At 41.3% G+C, this 17,427-nt stretch overlaps 1 protein-coding gene across 1 annotated transcript in view; it reads right to left on the reverse strand.

Moving 5' to 3' along the window:
• The window catches only part of SNAP91 (synaptosome associated protein 91), a 211,750-nt gene that overhangs the window by 62,253 nt on the left and 132,070 nt on the right, over positions 1-17,427 (reverse strand). The window contains exons 15-18 of the mRNA XM_073675642.1: positions 15,497-15,511; positions 15,225-15,398; positions 6,882-6,989; positions 3,464-3,742 (exon numbers count right to left, since the gene is read on the reverse strand). Coding sequence (XP_073531743.1) covers positions 3,464-3,742; positions 6,882-6,989; positions 15,225-15,398; positions 15,497-15,511 — 576 coding nt within the window. The remainder of the gene's footprint in view (positions 1-3,463; positions 3,743-6,881; positions 6,990-15,224; positions 15,399-15,496; positions 15,512-17,427) is intronic.

Here is a 17,427-nt window from a genome sequence, read left to right on the forward strand (position 1 = left end):
TCAGCAGGTTTTTTGCTACCTCATCTGAGAGCTGCCTATATTATGCCAAGAGAAGCTGAATCCAACAATGTATCACTTCGTTTATTGGGTGTATCAGTTCTGATACAGAGCTTTTAGATTTACGTAGAGTGAAGCAGAGCTGAGAAAGTAGCCCCTGCCCACACCAGGCTCTGTGTAAAAAGTCCATGGACAGTGAGGTGCTTGTAGTCCGGCAATGTTAATCTCTTCGTGATAAATCCTTCACAGTTAGTAATTAACAGCACACACTTTGCCAAGTGATACATCCCTGAATTCTGTGTTTCAGCCTCAATCGCCTGCAGTCTTCAGATTACATAAGAAAAACCTGCTGACAGATTCTCTTTAAATGTTCCTGCACTCTACATTCTCTCAAAAAGTGACTTAGTAAAAAAATATGAAAATTGTAATCTTTATTAAATTAATTAGTCAAGATAAAGACTAGAATGATAAAAAATGGAGTCCAAAAAAAAAGTATGGGACAGAGATCCCTGCTACCCAGGAAACAGTAAACAAATAGTTTAGAAATCTACAACAATGTATACTCGAATAGGTCTGTATATGTATATAAAAATAAAAGGGCTAAGTGCCTATCCACATACATAAGCATATACAGACAAATAAGATATAAATATCGCCAAAAAAGTATCAAAAGCAATAGAGTAAAGTACATTGCATTAAATAAGTAGTAGAGACCTGAGAAACCAGCGAGGGCAAGGACAAAAATTCCCAAGTGTGTTTCGCATTAAATATACCCCATGGAAGAAACCAACACAAAACGTACGTTGGGGTTTTGGTCCCGACCCTCCTTGGTTTCTCAGGTATCTACTACTTATTTATCGCAATGTACTTTATTTTATTACTTTTGCCACTGTTTGGCGCTATTGAGATCTGATTATGGGTGCATAGACACTTGGCCCTTTATCTCAATTTGTTTACCAGTTTCCTGGGTAGCATGGCTCTGTGTCCCATACTCTTTTTAGAACTATTAGTCAAGACAAGGATAAGCATGATGAAAATGGAGTCCTAAAAAGAATATGGGACACAGAGTTCCCTGCTACCCAGGAAAAAGTTAAACAAATAGTTTAGAAATATATAGGGAACAATGTATTCTCATATAGGTCTGTATATGTATATAAAAGAGATAAAGGGGCAAGTGCCTATTCACCTACATAAGCATTAACAGACAAATAATTAGATCTCAATAGCGCCAAACAGTGGCAAAAGTAATAAAGTAAAGTACATTGCAATAAATAAGTAGTAGAGACCTGAGAAAGCAGGGAGGGTAGGGACTAAAACCCCAAGTGCATTTCGTGTTAAATATACCCCCTGGAAGAAGCTATTTTTTTGCGATATTTAGATCTTATTTGTCTGTATATGCTAATGTATGTGGATAGGCACTTGGCCCTTTATCTCTTTTATATACATATACAGACCTATATGAGTATACATTGTTCCTTATAGATTTCTAAACTATTTGTTTACCCGTTTCGTGGGTAGCAGCGATCTGTGTCCCATACTCTTTTTAGGACTCCATTTTTATCATGCTTTTCATTGTCTTGACTATTTTATCTCATCGAGATTACAATTTTCATATTTGAGCCTTTTGCTCCCATTTTCATTGGGTGCTTTTATCTTTTGGACATGCCCCTTCTATATCTCAGCCTGATAGAAGTACTCTTTATAATAAGTAGGCAGACATGGGAGGCTGAACTACTGTGATCTTTTTTATAACCATGTGTGACAGGAGAGGTGCAGTACAAGTAGTGTTTCTGCCCCTCCTCGCCCACTATCCCGAGGAGAACTTCAGTGGTTTAGTCCTGCCTGTATGATGAAACTGCATGTTCTGGTGACTTAGATTTTCTGAATGAGGCCACTATCTGTCATGTGATTTTATGGTGTCCCCTTGGGAACTTCATGGCTAATTGAAGAAAATCATACCATGTATTTTCAGATAGGAAGATACAAGGCAATACTGGCAGACTTAGAATTAGGCCACGGCTCCACTATCAGTATTCGGTCAGTATTTTTTCTCAGGAGTGGGAACCAAAACCAGGAGTGGGTGGTAAATGCAGAATTGGTGACTTGTTTCTATTATACCTTTTCTCTGATTGTTCCTCACCTGGTTTTGGCTGGGGCCGGGGCCTTACTTGGAGACTAGTGAGTTAATAAATGCTGCTGCTTGCCTACAGCAGGCGCTGGAGGGACCTCCGGTTCCTACTGCATACGGTGATATTAGTTCACAGTATAAATAGAATACAGTAAACTATAAAGCTCCCTTAAATGGTTACAGACAGCCAGCATTTTATCTTTAGTGTAAAAAAAAAAGCAAGAGCGCAATTATTATTATTATAGAGCTTAGAGTTTTATCTACGTTAAACCTTTATGGTTTATGTATGGTTGTCCTGTCAGTGAACTCTGAAACGCGTTGACAATAAACCTACAATTGTATTTACCAATATTTGTGTCGTATTGCAGAGAGTGCAAAACACTTCCTATCCTGCTACTTATTTTTATCTTTAAAATCTTATGGCCCCATTTAAAGCTGAAAATAATAAAAATGCACAAGTAATCATTCACCAACGTAAATTTTCATATTTGAACATTTTTCTTTATTGGTATATGTCTACATTTTTTTTTAATGAAGAATTGGAAATCTCCTGCAGCGATGATGAAAACCCTATGAATATCTCTAGCCACTACTAGTGAGAGCATTCTTTATGTCGTGTATTCACTAAACAAAAAGTATAAAACCGCATGTTGGATGCGCTCTAGTGGTGGCTTAACATAACTGAGTGAACACGAAAGAGAATATCTGCCTTTTTAACTTGCATTTTTTTTGTAAAGTTAATGGGGTTGTCTGACATTTTTTTCTAGACATGAATATTGACTAAAAGAGCAAGTCATTGGCAGCTTCTCTGATGACGGGCATTTCTAGTCACTGACTGCTGTAGCTAAATACAGGCTACTGCAGTCCTGGAAACTTCTGAATGGAGCAGACAGCTAGCGGAGCCAGAGCAGAACTTCAAAAGTGGCCCAATCTCAATCTATGGGGTGGAGAATGGTGAATAAGTCTGTCATTTTACATGACAAAAAAAAAAATGGATTCAAAATGTTGGACATCCCCTTTAAAGAGCCAAAGGAGCCATAGTGTGCCATGGTAAGCTGCTATAGTTTCATTATAGAAACATGATACATTTATCTAATGGACAGTAATGTCTAATTAGATTATGACCATACATGTGATATATTACAACTTGAGATTTCAATGTCTGCCTCATAAAACACGGTCTTAAAAATAAGTGAAGCCACGAAGCTCAACCAGATATTACAATGAGTGGGAAAAGAAAAACAAAAGGAAGCGATGAAAACAGAAATCACCTGGTTACAAAAATAAAGAGAACAACAAAAAAATACATATCAATCAAAAACCCACAAAGTCATTTACCACCAAAGATATCTAGAGCAGCTGTAGCAGTAGTTGTTGTAGTGCTGGCAGTTGTGGTAGCAGCGGTGGTAGTGGTAGTAACAGTTGTGGTAGTAGGAGCAACTGCTGCAGCAGGAGTAGGAGGAGGAGGAGGAGAAGGAGTAGTGGTGAGAGCAGCACTAGCAGTGGTTGTACTAGTCGTAGGGGTAACTACAGGAGTGCTGCTGTCAGCTGGCTTCAAAGCAAAAAGGTCCAGTTCAGGAGCAGCTTCTGCACTACCTTCAGATGGGGCAAAGGGGTCTTAGGAGGAAGAAAGTGGAAAACAGATGGAGAAGTTAGGAAGGAATAAGAACTCATTGTCTTGAAGGATCAGGAACACAGTTCATGCTATGATAAAGTTAACTCAAAACGACTGTAAAGTTCATTGCATACACAGACATCCACCTGTAGTTCTGATCAGATGACAAGAACCAACTAGAATAACTAAGGATACGTTGCCATATTTTCGGATGCATGTAGTAAATTTGCTGCATAGTACAGTGCCGGTATTGTGAAAGACTTCTTGAAATCTCAGCCACATACTGCTGGGATAATCTGCAGCACATATTGACCGGATCGGAAAATATGAAGTCTGTCTCTCGTCACACTGTGCTGCAGATGTAATGACGGATTTCATCCTTTGGTCCCATTACAATGTACCCTTAGTGTATATTCACAAACTCAGATTTGTTGACGACATTTCTGAGACTGCCATATTCATCTAAATGCGGCTAGTAGAAATCCATGTGCTTGATGTCAGAATAGCCAAATTTAGATGAATGGAGGGGATTCTCAGCTGCAGAGATTTTAACTGTAAAAAATACATATACAGTCATGACTGAACATTGTGAGACTAACACAAGTTTTGGTTTTCACAAAGTTTGCTGCTTCATTGTTTTTAGATCTTTTAGTCAGATGTTTCTATGGTTACTGAAGTACAATTATCAGCATTTTAGAAGTTTTAGGGATCGTTCACACTAAGGTATGAAGAACAACAAAAAGGTCCGATTCTCATCCAGGAAAGTGGGACGATTTTTTTCTCACTTATTATCCATGTGTTGTCCCGTGAGCTGTCCGTACACAATCAGTTTTTTACTCAGCAGTTATTAATCTTTAACGGGGCCATTTACAGTTTCCTATGCTACAGAACTGGAATGCAAACGTAAAAATCAGATGTCAAACTGATGGTCCACATGGCATCTGTCGGATTCTTTTCTCACATCCATCAGATTTCAGAGTGAAATCCCAGCATGCTGCGATTTTTTTTCTCATGCCGAATACAACAGAGAAAAATACGCAGATCTGAACGGCCTTATTGAATAACGTGAGTCCAATTGCAATACGATTTTTTATCGAATTGCACTCATCCAAGTTATACGCTAGTGTGAGCGAGCCCTTAAAACACTGATTGATACATACGTCAAGTTTATGCAAAGACTCAATATTTACAGTGTTGACCCTTATTTGTCAAGACTTCAGCAATTCACCCTGGAATGCTGGATTTCAGATTCTGGGCTTAATCCAGGCTGACTACAATGACTAGGTTTTGGTTTTCCTTACCACTTTGACGACTGACCACAAGTTCTCAATGGGATTGAGATCTGGGGAGTTTCCTGGCCATGGATCCAAAATTTCAATTTTTGGTCCACCAGGCCACTAGGTAATAACTTTTGCCTTGCGACATGGTGCTCCATCATGCTGGAGAAAGCATCCATCACCAAATTGATCCTGGATTGTTGGGAGAAGTTGCTATTGTAGGAAGTTTAGATACAATTCTTTATTTATGGTAATGTTCTTAGGCAAAATGTATAGTGTTCCCACTCTCTGATGAGAAGCAACCCCACACATGAATGGACTCCTGATGCTTTACTGTTAGCACGACACGGGACCAATAGTAGCCCTCACCCATTCTTCTCTGCACAATTATTCTTTTAGACATTTCAAACAGTCTGAAGGGGACATTAGCTCGGACTTCATTAGAGATAACTTTACTTGTGTCCTTTGCAGTCCAAACCCTGTCCTTCCTGCAAAGACTGGGACATCTAGAATAATGATTGTCCGGAGAAGAAGAGGTGAGCGCTGCCATGAGTCCTGGGTCATGTCAACAGTAAAGCATCCTGAGATCATTCATGCGAGAGGTTGCCTTTTATCCAAGGGATCACTCTCAAACTTTGGCCCATTAATAAAGAAAAACGTCTAACAATCAGGAAGAATTTGGCAATGGACAATGCTTTTTCCAGCACGATGGAGCACCATGTCAAAGCAAAAGTGATAACCAAGTGGCTCGGTGAACAAAACATTGAAATTTTGGATCCGTGGCCAGGAAACTCCCCCGATCTCAATCCTATTAAGACCTTATAGTCAATCCTCAAAAAGCAGGTGGACAACACAAATTGTGATAAACCCCAAGCACATATTAGACAAGAAATGGTTGCCATCAGTCGGGGTTTGGCCCAGACACGGATATCCAACATGTCAGGGTGAATTGCAGAAGACTTGAAAAATAAGAGTTGACACTAAGTATTGAATCTTTGCATAACCTTAATACATTAGTCAATAAAAAAAGTGTAAAAACATGAAATGCGTGTACTTCAGTATTTTTAGATCTTTTAGTCAGATGTTTCTATAATTACTGAAGTAGCAAAACTTGCGAGAAGCATACATTTGTGTCATCTCAAAAATTTCAGCCACAATAATAGAAATTGTAAAAAACACACAATAGCACAAATATAATTAAAATAAAAACAGAGGTGTTACTCATAGCATATGCTGAATATGGCTGGTTGCATTGCACAATATATCCACCTTTCCACTGCACCATTTTTAAACACACCATCCCACAGTCTGCTTTAATGAATACATCTAGATCATGTCCTCACTTGGTAACTGTGTTTTTAACAGCAGCCATATCTCTGATGGATCTGTGGTCTTACACTCTCCAGTGGACCCTAAATTCTTATATAGGATATGATGAAGTTTCAGTAATTTTTTATTGCACTTCTAAAGCTGCATGCTTTGCTAATATTACCATAACAATGTCAGAATCCAGCAGCCAGAGTGTGAACAGAGCTTTATAACCAAATGTTGAAGTTCAATTACAATATTGGTGAGCATTAAATAGCAATTATTCAATATAGAATGGTATTCCTGGTACTGCAGCAAGGTAAGACAGCTTTCCAAGAGACAAGGGCAAAACTACAGATAGACTTTCATAAAAGAATCCCATTTGTAGACTACTTGATTTGTAGGTCACTATACCAAGGAAGCAGTACCAACAATTACATTATTGCAATGAATTGCTATTCACTCTTTGCATATTGTAAATAAGTATTAACAAAAATTAAATTAAGTCAGTGCAAGGCATGCCGACAGGTGACAAGGAGCAGATTATGAAACCCACCGTTTCCAGAGCATGCATCAAGAGCCGCTGCAACAGGGGTAGGGGTAGGTGGTGCTGCAGCCCCTTCTAATGTTGCAGGTGCTTCACCAGGAGAAGCAGCAAAGGCATCTAGGGTGAGGGAATTTAATGGAAGCAAAAACAAAATCAAAAAAGGGGAAGAAAAAGAAGAAAAATCATTTTACATTCCCTTATACAACAAGCGTAATTTCCTCTGACTGCATAAGTCAATTATAGCACATGATAAAAAGAACAGGCTTATATTGTATAAGGGCTCCATGCATATGGTTAGAGCGTCACAACCACAAGACTCACTTACCAGCTACTAATGGATATCTTTGCTTGAGCAAAGCAGATCTCTTTATTTTCCCTTACCATGTTCAAGCAAGGATATGATATTGCATGACAGAAGCTACTGAAGGATGGAGTACAGATATATAACTTTTTTGGATCTTAGAATATCAGAAAAGAAGATACAAGAGTTTAGGCAACAAGACAGAAATCGTGTGTCAGACCAATCATCGTGTTGGCCTGTAAACAGTTTGTAAGTCTTCAGGAAGAAATTTGCTTCATGCATTCAGTTCATCTTCAGACTTATTTATATTTTCTTAATATATTGTAATCCTCCTATTATATAGCACTGTGTACTTAAAATTGCTCATTTTGCCTTTCTACCCAGCTAATTCTTCTCTTTTTTAGGTCTATGACATGACATGATTAAAAACTGACCAGCTGAATCATTCTAAGATCTATGTAGAAACAGGAGGTCAATTTTCACTGCATGACTAATCCGTCACTGCAAAAGTCTCTGGCAGGAGAGAGAAGTGGAGCAGCTTGGTCAGGAGTTGAAAAGGGGAATGATAAATGCAGGGACAAGAGACTTCCTGTTTCTACATAGAGCAGAGAAAAGAAGAATTAGCTGGGTAGTATAAGGTACTGTGAAAAAGTTATATGAGGGTCAGGGAAACACTAAATTACTTACCAGTAATGTGATTTTCCTGAGCCCATGACAGCACCACAACGAGAGAGGGGGATCCGCCTTTCCAGGACAGGAAACCTCAGTTGTTTACAGAGCATGAGAGGACACTACTTAATAGTTATATATCCCATGATTTTTCCTTCTACACACAGCGTGAATCAAACATCACGAGGAAATGGAGTGATCAACTTCTACCAGTGATGGGAGTGAATATAAGGGTGCTGTCATGGGCTCAGGAAAATCACATTACCGGTAAGTAATTTAGTGTTTTACCATCACCCATGACAGCACCACAACGAGAGATTTACAGAGAAAAAACGTTAAAGTTAGGGTGGGACCACAGCCTGTAGAACAGTTTTCCTAAAGGAAAGGACAGCAGAAGATCCCAGATCAAGCCTATAGTGTCTATGGCAGGTGCAAGGTGAAGATGAATCGCAACCTTACAAAATGCTTGATGGGGACATCTGCTTTCTTATTGTTCTGCTATGGATTCCCTGGATTAGAACAGAAAGTAGGGTGCACAATTTCCTGACTTCTACGGAAATTGGAAACCATCTTCGGAAGATAGGGTAGCTCCGGAACCGGCCCATCTTCTAGGATCTGTATAAACAAAGGAATAACCGACAAAGCTTGAATGTCACTAACTTACCATGCTGAAGTCAGGGCCACCGGGATAATAGTCTTTAATGTGAAGCGAATGTGGGTTCAAGCAAAGGCTTGTTAGAGCTGTAAGCACTGGATTCAGATCCCAGGGTGCCATCTTTGGACTGAAAATGGGCCTAGATCCAAAACTCACCTTCACATTCCTGGCTTATTCAATGCAGGTTGGACACTGTTCCAGTAGTCTACGGCTAAAAAGGTCCACTTGCAATTCTCTTCCTCTTTATATGAGGTGCTGTTAAAAGATAAAAGATGAGACTTCGCCATCTGAAGTGATTATACATAAGTGTCTTGGCAGAGTTCCTCCATAATGGTTTATGTAAGCTAAAGCTACTCGGTTGTATGACAAGACCTTTACATGGTGACCATGTATAGATGAATGCAGCTTTCTTATATAATGCCTAAAGCTTCTTTAGGTTAGAGGAACTGGATCTTTAGAGGCAGCCCACGGATGTGTATCTGTGACCATGCTACTACAGGAATGTAGGAGATTAGAGTTATTAACAGCAATATTGTCTTGTTCAGAGTTGTGGCCAGACGGCTTATTAATTTTGACATATAACAGGACTCCTTATTCTACCTTGGAAGACCACAACTCTTACTCACTGCCCAGTGAGTTCTGCAGCGCTCGATGGATCTGCCCATAATCCCGAAATAGTTGAGGTAAACTATTGTCAATGCCTCTTCCTTCGATATGAGAGTTGTCCTAACTACTATAATTCTCCATAAAGCCTTAAGGCTCATTAACATCTGAATGGAAGGACACAAACTGAAAGCCTAAATCCTCATTTTATGCCAAGAATTATTCTTAGGAAATTTGATGCTTCACCTGAATTGGAACCTGATTCTATACCTCCTTAAACGCCTATACTACTATATAGCAATCTGGAACTGCAGATTTAATAGCAGATCTTATAGAGTCCATTTCCAATTATCTAACTCTCAGGGATTTGTACAGCCCCTTCGGGTTGTAGCAAACCCAGGTAGGCCTGGGTTAAATAGCAGCTTTACAGGTCTTGATTAGAGCACCTGGAGAGCTAAGCACCAGAGCAGGCTAGGCATTCACCTTAGTCAGACTGCTGGAAAGCAGAGCAGACTGTGTGCGTCTTGGAGCTAATCAGAGACACAGGCCAGACTCCACCTGAGCTGAGTCTGTAAGTATCAGTTGTTGCCCTGGATAAATATTGTTTTGTTTGATCAAGCAGAGTTAGCTGAGCTGTATATGAGTAGTCAGAGTCTGTCCTATTTAATCAGCGCTTGGACAAGACCAGAAATATTAATGTTTATGACTTCTGTGCAACCAGTAAAAAGTAATAAAACTGCACTTGATTGGACCAAACCCACAATGTATGAGCACTACGTGATGCCTCCTACCTTTAAGAGCGAAACCCTACAAGGTTTATTATTATTAACATGCAAAACTAAGGAAGCGCTCTTATTGTCACCTGCCTCCAACTGGCATTCCACTGAGCCAGCTGAGCTCCAGCCAGGAATACTGCCACACTCTATCTCAAAATAGAGGCTAGGATATTTTTCCCCCTGAATTCGGTAAGCTTGCCATGCACAGTTTACAGTCGCAGAACTTGGTTTTGTCAGACAAACTTAGTTGTGCAACCAGTACCTTTACAAAGAGGGACTATGAGGCACAGGGCGCTACAAGGCACAGACACCCTATAAAGCACTACAAGACACAGAGGCACCCTGACTGAGAGACACTATGAGGCCCCATGAGGTACTAACAGGCGCTATGCGGCACTATGAATGCACCATGAGGCGCGATTAAGTGCTATGAGGCACTATGCCATGAGGCACTATGAGACGCTTTACGGCACTCTGATGTGATATAAAGCACCATGAGGCACTGTGCCATGAGGCACTATGATGTGCTATGAAGTGCTATACTATGAAGCGCTATGATGTGCCATGAGGCACTATGAAGCGCTATGCCATGAGGCACTAAGATGTGCCATGAGGCTCTGTGAGGCACTATGATGTGCTGTAAAGAGCTATGCTATGAGGCACTATGATGTGCCATGAGGCACTATGATGTGCTCTTTCTGAAATGCAAAGAGGCTTTATGAGGCACTGCGCTCAGATTTTTATTTAAAAAGAGTAATCCATCTGAATGAAGGATAAACCTTTCCTTTGGGTGGTAAATCTCAATAGTCAGACTAGCCACCAGAAGGAGCCAACTGATGAGACGCAGCTGGATAGCAGACTTTCACAAAGACCTTTACCGTTCTGTGGATGGAGTAAACAGACTGGAGGACAACAGTAAAAACCTGTGAGTGTTACTTTAACATTTACGGAGCAGATTGAGGCTCATTTTTGTGGTAAAATTCTGAAGGCTAACTTTAGCCTAGAGGTATAATGTCCAGCTTCAGTCCTGAAGCCAAATTTAAAGCACGAGGCCCTTGGCCCAGATGGGGTCTTACAGAGCGCACACACACCCATTTTTGAGTTTTGCGCCAACTTCCTTCAGCCTTTCCTAGTAACCAAAACAAGGAAAGGGCCCCATAAACAAGATAAAAATTCACGACGATCACTCACCACCAGCTGTACGAATTTGGAGGCTGGACCAAGTCACAGGCCTATTCCTCTTCATCCGGCCGTGCCGGAGCAATACTGGGGTGGCCAACCCCAGGCAGGGGCGCCTCCAATAGTGCGCCGATCAAAGCTGGAGCTTCTGACCCCAGGCATGGGCGCAGCTCAACAGATGCTCCCATTGATGTGCAGAGCTGGAGCTGTTGACCCCAGACAGGGGTGCAGCTCCACAGCAGCTTATCCACTGATGCACGGAGCTGGAGCTGCAGACCCCAGACAGGGCCGCCGCTCAGTCATATCTTCAACAGGTAAGCCTGTCTAAGGTTCTCCCATCAAGGACCCTCCGGTACGATAGTCATCAGGGCTGCAGGCTGGTACAAAACAGTAGCTGGAAACAAGTTAGAAGATATTGGTCTCCGCTACTTCTTTTTTCACTGGCGTGCGTCTTAAGGTGCGATTTCCTGGATAGTGTCCTGTGCCTGCACAACCGGGATGCGCAGCTGCCAGGCCACCATAAGGTAATGGTGCGGCTGCTGCTCATGCCCGTCCAACGGAACAGGCCCCCTTGGACCCACCATGGTGCTTCCAGGTCCCTGGCGTCGGCCGCAGCAGAGACTGTGCCCTTTTAGAAACCGACCGGCCCATGTCTGGCCCATGTCTTTCTTCTGCCGCCGTTTTAACAAGGTTCCCCCTCAAGGACAGGAAACCAACTGAGGTGGTGGAGAGGCGCCGCCCTTTTATTCTGCAGGTTTCCTGTCCTGGAAGGGCGGATCCCCTCTCTCGTTGTGGTGCTGTCATGGGTGATAGGAAAAATAATGCTTTAAAAATAGAAGTGTTAATATTTTTTCATAAATTTAAATGCAAAGTGAATGAACAAAACAGAAATCTAAAATCAAATCAATATTTGTTGTGGCCATCCTTTGCCTTCAAAACAGCATCAATTCTACTAGGTGCACTACAGTTTTTGAAGAAAGAATGTGAGAAGCAAGGATAACAGATTTTTGGAGAATGTAGGTAGTCAAACACATTGGCTGCTCTATTAATAAAGTGTATAGTGTGAAGAGGGAACCACTGACATGAATGGTAAGACATGCGATAGCTGGATAGCCTTGGTCTGCAGGACCAAAAAGGTGTTGTCCTAGTAGTGTACAACCCCTTTGAATGATTCTCTTTAATCCACACAAAATAGTTAAAGTTTGAAAATTTTCAGAATTTTGTGTCAAATTTCTGATATTTTTATAAATAAAAAACGCAAAACATATTAACCTAAATTACCATCATCAAAAATATAAGGTGTCACAAAAAAACAAAAACATTCTTGAAATCAATGGGATGAGTTGAAACATTCTAGAGTTATTGCCACAAAGTGACACATCAGATTTGAAAAATTTGGCATGGTCACTAATGGGTTAAACTGTACAACTCCTGGCCCGCCTAATATATACTAACCATAATAAAAAATCTATATAAAATATAATACTAGGCCCTGTACAACATATTTGATGAAATGGCATAATTGATGGAAGAAATTTACAGGTACACTTTGTCTGAAGTGCGTTCTAGTGGATACTGGGGTAATTATGTACATAGCAAAGTCTGCTGCACTGTGTCAATGATCTATGTGAACTGTCACTCCTCAATAAGCAGTGCCGTGTACTCCAGCAGGTATGCCCAAATTACAAGCCAATACAAAAGATCCTGCTAGCTATAAATCACCAGCATGTGTCCTCGTATGCAGATTATTTAATAGCATGTAAATTCTACAACAGGGCAAAAGTAATGAGAAGCTGATTAACCTTTAAAATATAGGCAATTAAAATATTCCCTTCCTGGAGAATCTGGATGCCTAAGAAGCAACATGCAAGGACAGGCAAAGCATTTTAGAAGCTATAGTCAGGGCAGCGCTATAGTCAGGGCAGCGCTATAGTCAGGGCAGCGCTATAGTCAGGGCAGCGCTATAGTCAGGGCAGCGCTATAGTCAGGGCAGCGCTATAGTCAGGGCAGCGCTAGTTTTCCCTCACAGTGTACTTCAAAGTGAAAACTCTCTGAAAAGCCACACATTTGTTTGACTTGCTGTCAAACAAATCTGAGATCTGATTTTGCTGTAAGTAAAAGCAGCCAATTTGCAGATAAGTTGAACACAAGTTGCATGTCGAGTGTGACCTGCATTGAATTCTACGGCATGTGTGCCATGTTCGACTTGCGACCAAAAATCCAACACATTTGGAAATATTTCCCACTCTGTGGCAGAATGTCACACGTCGCAACCTGACACCATTGTTGATCATTACGTCCAATACTGCAATTTCAGTTTTGAGCGAAATCTCGCCTTGTAGCCCAGCCTAAAGATCAGAATATTGTAAGACCAGATTGCAAAGGTTTGAGGATACCTTATACTTGCATAAACATGACTACAATAAACTTTACAGCAGAGTCCTTGCACGCATAAATCCTATTAATGGGGTACTCCATGCAGATAAACTATAGTTTTAGACAAAATGTGATTGGAAATAAAGACTCAGATCCCCCTTCCTTTTCTTATATGTAAATTTATGTAAGCTTACTACTAGGGATGAGCGAGCATGCTCATATATGGAGTTATCCGAGCATGCTCTGGTTCGGATAGAGGAGCCGGTGTTCTCAAGTCAAAGGCTCGGGTAGCCATCGCCGCATATATCGTGGCTGATACACTGCCGCTAATCACAATACATGTGGCCGTGGCTACCTGAGCATTTGACTCAAGCACGACGGCACCTGTATCCGAAGCCGAGCATGCTCGGATAACTCCATATCTGAACATGCTCGCTCATCCGTACTTACCATTTCTCACTGTGATTTAAAGTTAGAGCGCTGCTGAGGATTCCCCCTCCCTTCAGTATAGCTACATAAGATCAGGGGACATGGCTTTTGTAAGGCTGTTTATGCAAGCCAGAATCCTGATGAAGGGTGTGTGGCCTGCTACTTTCAACTTCTGCAAGCCAGCCCCCTAACCAAGGCGTGCACGTGCGCGTGTGTGTGTGTGTGTGCGTGCGCGTGCGTGTGCGTTACTCCTTCCCCCTCACTCTCATTCTGCACAGCTTACAGGTGACCTATCATTTCCCTCTCCATGTTTCTCGAGTGCTATTTCCGTACTCCTTGACAGGTCATGTACAAGCTATGAAGGTGCAGGCAGGCAGTGGAGAAAGAAAAGATGGAAAGGAGTGAGCGGAGGGAGAAATCTTCACAGATTGTTATAAGCCTCTGTCAGAGGGCTGGCATAAAGAAGAAAAAGGTAGCAAGCCACATGTGCTGATCTTCTGATAACATGTCCCAGAGAGGAGGGGGAGCACTCAGGAGCAGCAGCAGCACTGTGATGGGAGGTAAAAATCACATGAAGTTACATACAAGAACAGGAACATCAGCTTTTAGAATTTATCTTCCTGAAATACCCCCTTAAAAAGGAATCTGTCAGCAGGTTGTTGCCATGTAATCTGAGGACGGCATGAGGCAGCAGCTGAGACATTGAATTCAGTGATGTTACTTATTAGGTTATGAGCTGTTTACTTATAATGAAGGTTTTTTTATCACTAGGAGATTCTCATTGCTGTGACCAAAGTGCACAAGAGCACTGGTCTGACCACGCCTCCTCCTCTGATAAGCAGCTTAATGTCAATAGACAATGTACACAGGAAGCTGTTGTGTGTGCAGGGTTAGCCTTCTGAGCTCTGCTACATACTACATCTAAGAACTCTGATTGAGTCACAACTGCTGCACCCAGTAAACCAAGGGACATATCGCTGGAATCAGGGTCTCTTTTCCTACAATATGCTGCTCTCAGGTGAGGTACCAAAATTCTGCTGACAGATTCCCTTTAATGCTGCATGGCAGCAGTGCTGTGTACCATCTGCCATGCAGCATGAAAGGATAACGCCACATTGGAAACATTTCTATAATGTCATTTGTCTGACAGCATCACTGGGTTCATGAATACATTTCTTCAAATCGATGTCATTATCCTATTTGTACTCTGCAGAAAACGCAGATGTTGACACCTGCATTTTTTATTGTTGGGTACCGTATTAATGAGAAAAAAAAAATTAAACTAGAGGACATTGACACACAATGCTAGGTCGTAGGATATACAAGGGAAAGCAAGGAAAGCAGATGTCTACAGCCTTACTAACCTCCAAAGAGATCGACATCAGCACTGGCAGTACTAAGAGTGGCAGGTGCCGGAGACACTGAGGGTGCTGGAGGTTCAGTGGAAGCAGCAGGAAGGGCACTGGGCTCAGCTGAAAATGGGTCAGAAAGCTGAGGAGCCTCTGAGATAAGAGAAGTAGAAGGCGCAGAGAGAGAGTCTGCATGCAACATGGAAGGGGAGAAATGTTATCTGTCAGAAGACAAGGCACAGAAGCAAGCAAGGAGAAAGGAACAGCCGGACAGAAAAACTACTCACCCTCGCCCAAAAGATCTGTCATGTAATCCATTAAGCAAGCGATTAAAAAGAAAACAAGTGTAAGAGGTAGGATAAAAGGAGAAACTTTGAATGTTACCTGCAGAGTGATGAAAGAGAAAAAACAGAAAAGGGCAGTAATCTGGAATCTTTCCTACCAAAACCATATAAAATATTTAAGCACATACCTACAATGTGACGCCAACTGAATAGCAAGCATAAGGTGACAACCATATTCCACAACAAAGGCAGCCGCCATAGGTATCAAGTTTAGGGCAACAGTAACATTTGGGGTAGGCAAATTTTTTTTTTTTTTTTTTTTTTTTTTTATATGAAGCCAAACTTGAGATCAATAAAACCCATTCATCCGCTACCATTTTTTTTTCTTTCTACTGAGTGAAAAATACAAAAGACTGGATACTACCTAAAAATGAAAGACATGATATACTACACTGTGTGTAGAATTATTAGGCTAATGAGTATTTTGATCACATGATACTTTTTATACATGTTGTCCTACTCCAAGCTGCATAAGCTTGAGAGCCAACTACCAATTAAGTAAATCTGGTGATGTGCATCTCTGTAATGAGGAGGGGTGTTGTCTAATGACATCAACACCCTATATAAGGTGTGCTTAATTATTAGGCAACTTTCTTTCCTTTGGCAAAATGGGTCAGAAGAGAGTTTTGACGGGCTCTGAAAAGTCCAAAATTGTGAGATGTCTTGCAGAGGGATGCAGCAGTCTTGAAATTTCCAAACTTTTGAAGCGTGATCACCAAACAATCAAGCGTTTCATGGCAAATAGCCAACAGAGTCGCAAGAAGCGTGTTGGCCAAAAAAGGCGCAAAATAACTGCCCATGAATTGAGCAAAATCAAGCATAAAGCAACCAAGATGCCATTCGCCACCAGTTTTGCCATATTTCAGAGCTGCAACGTTACTGGAGTATCAAAAAGTACAAGGTGTGCGATACTCAGGGACATGGCCAAGGTAAGGAAGGCTGAAAAACAACCACATTTGAACAAGAAACATAAGATAAGATAAAACGTCAAGAATGGGACAAGAAATAGCTTAAAGGCTGATTTTTCAAAGGTTTTATGGACTGATGAAATGAGAGTGACTCTTGATGGGCCAGATGGAGGGGCCAGAGGCTGGATCAGTAAAGGGCAGAGAGCTCCACTCCGACTCAGACACCAGCAAGGTGGAGGTGGGGTACTGGTATGGGCTGGTATCATCAAATATGAACTTGTGGGACCTTTTCAGGTTGAGGATGGAGTGAAGCTCAACTCTCAGACCTACTGCCAGTTTCTGGAAGACAACTTCTTCAAGCAGTGGTACAGGAAGAAGTCGGTATCGTTCAAGAAAAACATGATTTTCATGCAGGACAATGCTCCATCACATGCATCCAACTACTTCACAGCGTGGCTGGCCAGTAAAGGTCTAAAAGAAGAAAAAATAATGACATGGCCCCCTTGTTCATCTGATCTGAACCTGTGGTCCATCATAAAATGTGAGATCTACAGGGAGGGAAAACAGTACACCTCTCGTCTGTGTCTGGGAGGCTGTGGTGGCTGCTGCACGCAATGTTGATCGAAAACAGATCAAGCAACTGTCAGAATCTATGGATGGAAGGCTGTTGAGTGTCATCATAAAGAAAGGTGGCTATATTGATCACTAATTTTTTTGGTTTTTGTTTTTGCATGTCAGAAATGTTTATTTCTAAATTTTGTGCACTGATATTGGTTTACCTGGTGAAAATAAACAAGTGAGATGGGATTATATTTGGTTTTTATTAAGTTGCCTAATAATTCTGCATAGTAATTGTTACCTGCACAAACAGATATCCTCCCAAGATAGCCAAATCTACAAAAAACCCACTCCAACTTCCAAAAATATTAAGCTTCGATATTTATGAGTCTTTTGGGTTGATTAAGA

Source organism: Phyllobates terribilis, unplaced genomic scaffold (assembly GCF_046119375.1).
Source record: "Phyllobates terribilis strain yellow unplaced genomic scaffold, ASM4611937v1 Scaffold_3__8_contigs__length_932513732, whole genome shotgun sequence".
Taxonomy (NCBI): domain Eukaryota; kingdom Metazoa; phylum Chordata; class Amphibia; order Anura; family Dendrobatidae; genus Phyllobates; species Phyllobates terribilis.